Genomic DNA, 11848 nt, shown 5'->3' on the forward strand with positions numbered 1-11848 from the left:
TCCCACCTGTGGCTTTTCTGTGTGGAGTTTTCATGTGCTCCCCGTGTTTGTGTGGGTTTCCTCTGGGTGCTCTGGTTTCCTCCCACATTTAAAGACATATAGGTTAGGTGAACTGGAAACTTTATAATTGCCCAGGTCTTCCTTACCAAAGAGATCTCAGTCTAACCTGACTAACCTGGTTAAATAAAGGTTAAATTTAAAATAAAGTAGTTTTGACCTAATCCTTCAGAGCATACATAAAGTGAAATCTTGATCCAGAATATGGATCCAGATCACCTCCAAAATTTAATGGAGTCTTCCTTGGTCTAATATCTGTGTTGAAAATCTCGTCAAGATCCATGCAGTAGTTTTCACGTAACCCTGCTAAAGGTAATCCAATCCGGATTCAGATCACCTCCAAATTTTAATGGATATTTCCATGGCCTAATATGTATTTGTGGTGAAAAGAAATTGTCAAAATCCATGCAGTAGTTTTGATGTAATCCTGCTAACAGACGAATAAATAAATAAACAACCTTGGAGGAGGTAATAAAAAAAAAAAACTACGAAATCACATGTACGTAAGTATTCACATCCTTTGCTCAATATTTTCTTAATGCACCTTTGGCAGCAATTACAGCCTCAAGTCTTCTTGAAAATGATGCCACAAGCTTGGCGCACCTATCTTTGAGCAGTTGTCCATTCCTCTTTGCAGCACCTCTCAAGCTCCGTCAGGTTGGATGGGGAGCATCAGTGCACAGCCATTTTCAGTTCTCTCCAGAGATGTTCAATCGGATTCAGGTCTGGGCTTTGGCTGGGCTACTTAGGGACGTTCAGAGTTGTCCTGAAGCCACTCCTTTGATATCTTGGCTGTGTGCTTATGGTCATTGTTTGTTTGTTTGTTTGTTTATTCATTTCAAGCAGATTAATACAAAAGAAAAATAATACATATATCCAGTACATATGCAATAAATTGATCATTTAGCTCGAAAAGGAGTGGGAAGAAGAAAACTTATTAAATCCCACCCCCATCATTCATTTTAACACAAAATAAATAATCACAATGACTTCCTTGTCAGTTCAACTGAAAACAAAAATAAAAAAAAACATAAAACAGCAATTTATACATATTCAAGGTTATTGTTAGCAACAAAGAGGTAGATACCAGCAATGGTAAGGACAAACATTGTCCTGCTGAAAGATGAACCGTCGCCCCAGTCTGAGGTCAAGAGCGCTCTGGAGCAGGTTTTCATGCAGGATGCCTCTGTACCTTGCTGCATTCATCTTTCCCTCAATCCTGACTAGTCTCCCAGTTCCTGCTGCTGAAAAACATCCCTACACCATGATGCTGCCACCACCATGCTTCACTGTAGGGATGGTGCCTGGTTTCCTCCAAACATGACACCTGCCATTCACGCCAAAGAGTTCAATCTTTGTCTCATCAGATGAGAGAATTTTGTTTCTCATGATCTGAGAGTCCTTCAGGTGCCTTTGGCAAACTCCAGGTGGGCTGCCATGTGCATTTTATTAAGGAGTGGCTTCCATCTGACCACTCTAAAATGCAGGTGTGATTGGTGGATTGCTGCAGAGATGGTTGTTCTCTTCACTCCACAGAGGAATGTTGGAGCTCTGACAGAGTAACCATTGGGTTCTTGGTCACCTCCCTGACTAAGGCCCTTCTGCCCGATTGCTCAGTTTAGACGGTTGGCCAGCTCTAGGAAGACTCCTGGTTGACCCTAACTTCTTCCATTTATGGATGGTGGAGGCCACTGTGCTCACTGGGACCCTCGCATCAGCAGAAATGTTTCTGTACTCTTCCCCAGATTTGTGCCTGGAGACAGTCCTGTCTGAGGTCTACAGTTAGTTCCTTTGACTTCATGTTTGGTTTGTGCTCTGACATGGACTGTCAGCTGTGAGACCGTATATGTAGATGGATGTGTGCCTTTCCAAATCATAGTCAGTCAACTGAATTTACCCTAGGTGGTCTCCAATTAGGGTGAAACATTTCAAGGATGATCAGTGGAAACAGGATGCACTTGAGCTCAATGTGGGCTTCATGATAATGGCTGAGAGTACTTATGTGCAGTCGTGCACAAAACTGATACTCATCATGCTCATTTGTGCTAAAAATCATTGATGCACAGCAGACAGCACACAAACACTTTTGCTACAATCTGTCATTGCTTTATTCCTATGAAGTGCTTCCCTTGTCTTTTCTGCTGTCATTTATTTTTAGCACACACGAGTACACTGGGTACCAGTTGTTTGCATGCCTGCTTATGTACATGTGATTTCTTAGTGTTTCATTTTTAATAAAATTGCATATATATATATATATATATATATATATATATATATATATATGTGTGGCTGGATAGAAAGCTGAAAGGTTGAAGTTTTTCATACCAATGTCAATATTGTCCCGGCATTTTGTCAGTCTCTTAGACAACATGTTCAATGTAGGCCCCGCGTTGGCCAATTACGGCCTGCAAACGCTTTGGGGAAAGTGTCCTGAGGAATGTTTCGGATTTCTCGGCAGATGTTTTCCTTCAATGCATCGATGCTTGGCATCAACATAAACTTCGGGGTCTCTGCAAGTAAAAAAGAAACATAAGTGATTAAGTTTGTAGCATTTAAAGGTCAAACTGAGTGTTTTAAATGTAAATTTGTTTGGGGGGGGACACTATATATATATATATATATATATATATATATATATATATATATATATATATATATATATATATATATATATATATATATATATATATATATATATATATATATATATATATGCGTAAATGCTCGTCTTGAGTGCAAGTCATTGCGCCAGTGCACACACTGCGGAGCTCATCTGATCCACTATAACAAGATGTTAAATCTATCATAAGCATACTTTTATAGCTGTTTATAAAGAAGAAATGAACATTCAACTGTTTTACCAAGCTATTACCATATAAACATTACAAATAATTACAAATAATTACCTTTTAGGCTGGTCCAAATACGTTCTCCACCTCAGTGCATGGGAGAGGGGAAAAAAGGGTCCAGATGAAACAGTCCTCTGTGATTCCAGAAGCAATTAGAGGTGGTTTCAACTGCCAAACTGTGACACAAAATGATTAATCCGCTACAAAGTAATTATTTTATATACAGCGTCCGCCGCACAAAGCAGGTGGGATTTCCAAGATGAAGTTGCACGAGAGGGCTGAGCCAAAATAGCCTGTCCTGTCCTCGTAGCCATCAGCTGCATTGATATTGAGCTTTTAACAGCCTCATCCTCACCACAAACATGCCTCTAAAATCCTCGTTTGTCCTCGTAGTACATTGTACACAAACTGCCCCAAGCTGTTGTTGCTAAATTTAGAACTTCTTGAAATTAGCGTCATGCTCAGAGATGAGCCTCATTAGCCGAATATTCTGCCTCCAAGAGCCATTGTTGTCCCACGTTTGTTGAATAACTGGACTCATACCAAAAAAAAAAACATGCTATGTGGCTCATTATTCGGTGGGACCAGGGCTTAACTCAAGTTAATAACCATTTTACTAAAACATTTTGGAGCCAATGTGAATTAAACATAGTGGAAGTGATATTCAAGGAGAAAGTGGTTAATTTTTATTTTAACTTTTTTTCTTATTATTTATGGGCTGGGCTGGAATTCAGGTCACTTTTTGAACGCTCCAGTTTCCCTTTTCTCCCAAATGGAGAGAGTTGAACAACAAATCTCTTGGCAGTGCTGAAAAAGTATTCTCCCCAGGGAGTTTTTCCAGGCATGTCCAAATGGGAGGAGGTCCTGGGGAAGACCCAGGACACACTGGAGGGACTACATTTCCCAGCTAACATGGTAATGCCCCCAGGAGGATTTATAGGGCCTGGTCGAGGGTTGGTAAGCATGGGCTGCTGAGCTGCTTAGTCTGCTGCCAGCGTTAACCAAAGCCTGATAAGTGGCAGAAAATGAAGGAATGAATGAAAATTATTGATGGATCCAACTGCATACAGAAGCATCTGCACTCTATCTGTAAGCATTTGCGCTGTTTATCTGTTTATGTCACGATTTCCTTCAGTGAGTCACACTTCTGTAGTTCTCTGTATTTATGTTTCAAGTGAAAGGAAGAATGAATAAATTTATTTATTTTTAGATGATGGTTCTTGGCAAGCTGAAGCAAAGATCGATATGGACCTATTCCATCAGGTAAATGCCTGAGAGTCGTATGTACAGTACTTCTTTTTTCCTAATATACCTTTCTTCTTCTTTGTGAGACTCTACTTAAAACATATAACAAAAAAAACCCAGATGACTCCTGGACTTTTTCCCCCCCCTCAGAATCATTTGATAGTGTCAGTCCCTCCATTCCACGACCAGTCAATCACTTCTTCAGTTTCTGTGGGAATCTTTGTGATGACCAACGCCGGTAAATCCCATGATGCCCAGTCCTTCACTTACACTCCAGACTCAGGTACTACTAGCACAAGTACAAAGGTTATCTGTCAATCCTGTTTCACAGGCTAAATGGGTGCTTTGATTATGCAAACACCACCTGTTTATATTTCTGTCCTTACCTCAGCGGATAATACAGTTGTGATGGCAGTAAAATCAGAGGGACCCTCCTCGGTCAAATCATGTGTATTTGACAGCCAGATCAAATCTGTGACCCCTGACCAGACTGACTGTTCTGGTCAGCCATCCAAACGTCAAGAGGACATGCCAATGGAAGTCTCAAGCAATCCGCCGCCTACCTCAGTCTTCAAGGTAGGATAATACTTACATTCAGTGTGGAGGAATTCAAAATCTCCTCCTTTAATTCTTTTCTAGTGATATATTTCTTGTCTCTTTTTTCTCAGGCATCTCCTGATCCTCTGGTCTCAGTGCAGCAGAGCCTGGGACTCAGCTCCAGTCCTCACACAAGTGCAGAGTCCTTTCCAAACCCACTACCCTTACAACCTGTGAATGTGGATATTCCACAGCCATCCTCAGTCTTCCCCACTCTAGAGTCACTTAGCACCATACCAAAGCAGGAAATCTCCACAACGTCCTTCCCTGTGTCAGGAGATCCCACAATTCCCCCTGTTACACCAGAAGTTCCACAACAGTTCCTCAGAGATCATCAGGACAGCCTGCCATCTGAGAGTTCTAGTAATACTGGCGGGGTCGTAGTTGTGGCCATGTCCCAGATAGCAGCCCCTGCTCAGCCTCAACCACAATCGTCACAGGTTTCCCTGTTCCCCCAGGATGGGGTGGCTCAGCTTGAGAGAGCAGTGAGAGAACTGCAGGCCGGAAGCAACACTACCCTGCAGCAGGTGTTTGAGGCAGCTGTGGTTCAGCAGCAGCTGAATTCTGTGCTCTACAACACCACTGCTTCTGCAGACTCCCTCCAGCAGCATGTCCAGGAGAACATGAACAGCCTGAGACTGGGAACCACTGATAGCGCCATTGCTACGCAGCAACAGTTACAGATGCAACAGCAGCAGCAGCAACAACAACAAATACAACAGTTTCAGCAGCACCAACAGCTGCAGCAACAGCAGCAGCAAATCCTAGGTAACATTCAGCAACAACAACTTCTACTACAGCCACAAGACCAGCAACAGCTTCAGCAACAGCAATTGCAACAAAATCAGCAGCAGGTCCTTGGCAACATTCAACTTCAGGATCAGCACCAACAAAATCAAATTCTTACCAATTTGCAACAACATCAGCTGCAGCAGCAGCAACAACAGCTACACCAAAATCAGCAACAGCAGCAAGTTCTTGGTAACATCCAGCTTCAGGACCAACAGCATCAAAATCAAATGCTTACTAATTTGCAGCAACATCAGCTACAACAGCAGCAACAACAACAAAATCAAGCACTGAGCAACCTACAACAGCAACAACAGCTGCAAGAGCAACAGGTTTTGGAGAACCTCCATCAGCAGCTTCAAGCTGAATTGTTGCAGCCCCAGAGCCACTCTTCCCCCCAGGTACAGCAACCAGTGTCCCTCCTTCAACAGGCTGGAGAGCTGCTCACCATCCAGACCAGCTTCCCAACACAACCTCCATCCCACACATCTCCTCCACAACAGCTCTTTCAGTCCCCCAGACCTCTTGCTGAGACCCAGAGCTCCCAACAACAAGTGCAGGCAGCGCTGCTTCAGAATACACTGAATGTACTAACAAGTGGAAGTCTGAACTCAGAGCAGCAAGTGACGGGATCAACCCTATACCTATCCCCAAACCCTCAGCCCCACGAGCAGCAACAACAGCAGCTTGCATTCCTCTCCTCCATGGAGACATCTACCAGCCAGCCTCAGTCTGTCGCAATGTTTCAGAACCAACCACAAACCCAGCTGTCCCAAATGCAACAACAAAGCACTCCCATGGAGCAGCAGCAGTCTCCCCAGCAGAACCAACAACCACCACCACACCAACAGACAGGTCTTCTCCTTTGTACCACAGATCTTAACCCTCAGGCTTTACCCTCGACTATTCTATTCACCACTCAAACACAAGGCCCTTCTCCTATGGACAGCATTACTGTTGGAATCCCACAGCCAGACTCAGCGGAACCTATGTCCTTCCAAGAGCAGAGCTCCTCAGGAAGCAACAGTACATCCCCTGAGACCCAACAGCAGAGCTTGTTCCAGGAACAGCAGCCAATGCAAGTTGGCCCAGGCCCTAACACCGTCCCAAGCAGTCAACCTGTGGAGCTGTTCCTGCCACAGACATCTCTGTCTGGCCTACAGAGTACTATTGGTACACAGGAGCTAACCAACCAGGCTACAGCCCCTGGCACAACCATTTTTGTTGTTCAGAGTGGTGTGGGTGTGGTTGCCAACCCCAGCCAGCAGCCCTCAGAGCAACTTTTCCAGACAGCAGTGAGTGGGAATGTGGCACCACAAGGACAACCCAACCTTTTTCTGTTTGGTATCCAAAATGGTAAGATAATTTGTTCTTCTCCAGAGTACACTAAAAAGTTAAAATCAGTGTGTTCAGATTTTTGATAGGGTGAGACTTTGATTTGGCACTGCTGTTATGCAGAGCCTGATCTTCATATTGTATCATGTAGACTACATCTTGCTCCATTAACAATCAAAAGACAGCATTCTTCTTAACCATCAAATGATACATTTGATGGTTAAGAAGAATGCTGTCTTTCTGTTTGCAACGGATATCGGAGACTCTTTACACAATCTAACCTTTCTAAATCTCTGACCAGGTCAGAAGTTTTGTCCGATTTAATGCTTCTTTTTCCTGGTGCTGTGAAAAAATTATATTAAAATATGGAAAAAGATTTTTGGACCAAAAGAAAAATTGCAATTTATTTTTTTTCCTGACCTCATTAAGCTCTTTTTTTTTTTTTTTTTGTCTAAATGTCATTTGTTCACCTATTTGTGTGAAGTACTTTACAATTTGTGCAGTGCAAACTCTAAGCACTGTTGTAATCTACCCATTAAGTTGTGTGTGTGTGTGTTGAATATTTTACCAAATTATTTTACTGACACAATTGTATCCTGTGTATACCAGGGCTGTGAAAACTCTGCGGAATTCCGCGGATTTCATCATGGGGAGGGGGTGTGTGTTAGTGTTGTACTCTTTAATCATGATCGTTACTGAGTTTTTAAAATGCTTATCGCAAAGCGTTCTTTTTTTACGACATCATGCAAGTTTTATAAGTCAGCGGACACTGATCTGTGTGTTACAGATACATATCAGCTTCCTCGGATTCGCAGAGGAAAAATGCCACTCAAAGCCTGGCTGTTACGACAGTTGTCGTAAAGCGGGACTGGTTGGTTGCTGCGGTGACACTGTGTTTCTCCTGTGCGAACCTTAGCTAAACGTAGCATGTGGACATCACAGACTTTTAGAACTTTAAAGTTTTTAAAAGAAGAATTTTGCAGCATGTCTGTCACAGAACGGCATCAGACAGAGCGAAGATGGCGAGAAAGACAGTTTGAAAAAGTGTGATAAGGACAAGAATCCGTGGAATTGTTGCTGGCTTCATGAACACACTTGAAAGATAAACAGGAAAAGCGAACTGGTAAGAATTTTTTTTTTCTCTCTGGAAAATAAACGTGCTGTTCAGACAGGATTTCAGAAAAGATTGTGTGCCTTTTTTTCTTTCATTAATCTAGACTTTCTTTCATTGGAAAAAAAAAAGATGTGGCTTTGAATGAAATTAGGCTACATGAATTTACACAAAGTAAATTAGTTTTTATTAATGTAGACTTTTTTCATGGGAAAAAAAGACACTGGCTTTGAGTGGATTTACAGGAATTTACACACAAATGTGTGGCTTTTTTACTGTAAGGTATGTTATTGATATTTTACCCTGATTTTTAAAATATTCTACAATCTTTAGCTGTGGTTTTTGACATGGTTTAACAGTCTTTTCAGTCATCATGAATTTCATGTAGTTTAATTGTTCTGAGTTGATGCATAATTTGGTTTACAATTAAAAGGAAAATCATACCAGGTCCTACTTCCACGTCATATTCTGTTATTTCAACATGATCATTGATGGTTCAAATGAAAGGTTGAATCTAGGATCATTTAAATATGCACTAATTTTGAGATTTGTTCTTCCAGGAGATGTTGAAAATGTATCAGTAGATGAAAATTTAATTTTGTTTCTGGGTCCCCGCAAGGCCCTAGACCCCGGCTCCTGGGGGCTGCACCCCCCAGACCCCCAGCGATTTTTCCTCAGATTTCACAATTTTCATTTCACAGCCCTGGTATACTTTTGGGTAGAGGAATGTTAGTGGATAACCTCTTGGCTGAATTTTCTTCTTCCTAGATTCACCCCAGCTTCTCAATTCATCTGGTTCCAGTTTTTCAGCTCAAAATCAGACCCAGAACCCGACTCTACTGCCGCCTCTGTTGGACCAGCCCATGGCCCAGAGCACATCTCCAATGCAGACTGCTATGCACAGCAGCTTGCAGAACACTCTTCAGGCACAAATGCAGTCCAGCTTGGAGAATGCCATGCAGACAGGTCTACAGAACACATTGCAGTCCAACACACAAACATCTCTGCAGGCCACTTTACAGGCAAACATAGAAACAAGCCTGCAATCTCCAATGCAGGCACAGATTCCGAGTGGCTTACAGAATACTTTGCAGGCATCTATATCAGCATCGTCCGACATTGATAAAATTGAGGACATATTGGGAAGTCTACAAAAGCAGTGATACTTTTTAGGTGGGAAGTGCCATGTAGGCACCAGTTGGTGATATGTAGCTGAGATTTATCCATTCTAATGTCAACAGACTTGTGATTTGTGGAGTTTTTTGTGCCAGTGTCACAGTACTTCAAAACATTAGTAATATTTAAGAATTAAACACCCTTTTATCCCAACATAAATTATAATTTCACAAGTTTTATAAAAATGTCATGTCATAGCCTGAGCACATATGTCATGTCAGTTGTTGAATCTGCTTTTGTTATTACTCCTCTTGCAGGATCAGTGAGGCCTGTAATAACTGCTTTATCGGTTAATCCCACAAATGCAGTGTTCTGTTGTTTTTAATGATGTGATCTTAAAAAATGTGATGGCAACAACTGTAAAAGAATCAAGAATGTCAGTGACGTAGAAGCAGTGGAGTTATTGTGAGACAGACTTAAGATACTGAGGGTAAAGTTTAACAAAAAAAAAAGTCAGCCTTGGGTTTATGATCAGATTATATGTCAAATACCGTTTAAGAGAGAATCTTGTTTTTGTGAAAACTTCACTGTGCGTAGCAGATGTGCAAACTTCACTGTGAAAAGCAGAAGATGTAATTGGTCATATAGAAGGACACAGAAGGCATAATAATAGTCTTTATGGTTAGTCTGGTTTTGTTTGCATTTCTCAACTGCTAAAATGTTTAGTGGAGGATAGTTGTGAACATGAGCATGAACTTCCCTCAGTGTAAAAAAAAAAAAAAAAAAAAAAAAAAAAAAAAAACTTTTTCAATGAACTGACTGAGATGTGTTGGAGTACCAATACATTCCAGCAGATTCTGTGCAGTGCATAACGGGGAGGGAATATTAAACGCATGCAAAAAGAGGACCTGGTGGGAAAAAAATGTGAATTGGCCTTTCATTTTAGCACCTTAGTGTTTCTATGTTTTGGCCTCAGTACCCAGTTTGCAGATGTTTTCTTGGTGAAATTTTATGTCATGTTTTGAAGACAATGCTAACTGTAACAGATTCAATGTGGATTGAAAAACCTGCCGCAAGTGAAATTTGAGTGTTGTGTGTTTTTTATAAATAATTTTATCTTAAGCACTTTATAACCTCCTTTGTGTAACCAGCGAATCCTTATATCCATCCACACCTCTTGACTGATCCAGCTGATTTGTACTCTGAAATGGCCTTTTAAAAAAAGGAAAAAAAAATTGAATACAGTTGTCTTTGTAAAGGTAAATACATTATAATCAAACATTTTTACATTTTCTCATGTCAAGAATATTGCAAGAACTAGGACAACTTTGTATCAAATGCTTGCGTACCGTTGAATCCCTTTTTGTATGTTGTCCCAGTGGTTTATTCGAGCGTTGTCATTTTTAAATATTACAACGGCAAGTAGGCCTCCAACACACAAAATACCGATTTGTATCCTTGCCGTGGAAATGAAGGATTTTCATCATGTTACTATTTGCTGTTTCACGCTTGATTTGTCACTTGAGACTGTATTGTTTGTAGATATTTAAATTTTTTCTTTTTTTGTCTGTGTTGGTACCGTGTGCAGGCTGCCACTGTTTGAAGTGTCCATTAAGTTGTGAACAGACTCACTGGTAAACTGATCTCTATTGCATAGAGATGACTGTCGTGTCTCAAGTATCACAGATGGGTAACAAATTAAAGGATAACTATTAACCAATGTGTAAGGTGTTTGGCTACATGTGCCCAGAACAGCTTGAGTGCTCCTTTGCATTTACAAATCTCTGGACCTTTAATAGATGGTTGGAACAACATTCTCCCAAAAGATATTCCCTCATTTGGCATTTTGATGATGTTTGTGTAGAAGGTTAACACACTGGTCCAAGATCTCCCACTGATGTTGAATTGGGTTAAGACATGGTGACTGCATTGTTATACATGCTACATAGCACGATCGGATGTTAATTGCACCATGTTGTGCACCTGTGTGGAAACATCTGCATTTGTGTTTTTCAGGTTTTGCTTTAATTTGTCACCCGTCTGTCTGTAGGACTGACGGACACTTGTGCGTGATGTTAATACAAATGGTTTATACTTGTATAAGCAGCACTGACATGAATCATTAGTATTCAGAGTTGAATCTAGAGAGCTGGCTGGTGTTGAAGGGTCAGTCCAGAGTGCACCCAGGCAAACCAAAGCTCCTGTTGTGAATCGTCAACTTCTCTTACTTCCAAATATCCTTATGTTTACTCATTTCTGTTTATTTAAACTCAGCAGCTCTTACGGTGATAGCAATTCTACATTTTGAAGTACAAGATTTGCAAACCTGTGTTAATGGTACTTTGCAATCATTCATTTAACTAATTTGATATCTATTTGGAAAATTTCATGACTTTAGTTTGTCTGTGTACAAAGTAATGCTGCATATCTACAATACCCATCTTGGTGTAATTGAAAGAAAACTTTAATGAAATGGTCAAATATTTTGACGAGTGTTGCTCTCATATGCATTTGTTTACATGTTCATAGTCATACTATGTTGTCCTGCAGAGGTTTGTGATCCATTTTAAGCTATCTTTTTTAGAATTTTTGTATCCATGAATCAAATTGTATTTTTGTACAACTAAACTTTGTTTGTGCTTGGTGCACAGGATATCATTGCTGGAGTGTTTTCCTGAAATGAAGCGCAAGCTTGTTGTGAAGTTGACTGAAACTACAATAAATGTAATTGAGTGAACATAAAGCA

The 11848-nt window shown here is 40.8% G+C and overlaps 1 protein-coding gene across 4 annotated transcripts in view; it reads left to right on the forward strand.

Moving 5' to 3' along the window:
- LOC117515914 (nuclear factor of activated T-cells 5-like) overlaps positions 1-11842 on the forward strand; it is a 51572-nt gene extending 39730 nt beyond the window's left edge. For all 4 annotated transcript variants that reach the window (XM_034176686.1, XM_034176687.1, XM_034176688.1 and 1 more), the window contains 5 exons: positions 4120-4172; positions 4305-4437; positions 4546-4730; positions 4823-6896; positions 8755-11842. In XM_034176686.1, coding sequence (XP_034032577.1) covers positions 4120-4172; positions 4305-4437; positions 4546-4730; positions 4823-6896; positions 8755-9149 — 2840 coding nt within the window. In that variant the 3' untranslated portion in view covers positions 9150-11842. The remainder of the gene's footprint in view (positions 1-4119; positions 4173-4304; positions 4438-4545; positions 4731-4822; positions 6897-8754) is intronic.
- The last annotated feature ends 6 nt before the right edge of the window (positions 11843-11848 follow it).

Source organism: Thalassophryne amazonica, chromosome 8 (genome assembly GCF_902500255.1).
Source record: "Thalassophryne amazonica chromosome 8, fThaAma1.1, whole genome shotgun sequence".
In the NCBI taxonomy this organism is placed as follows: Eukaryota; Metazoa; Chordata; class Actinopteri; order Batrachoidiformes; family Batrachoididae; genus Thalassophryne; species Thalassophryne amazonica.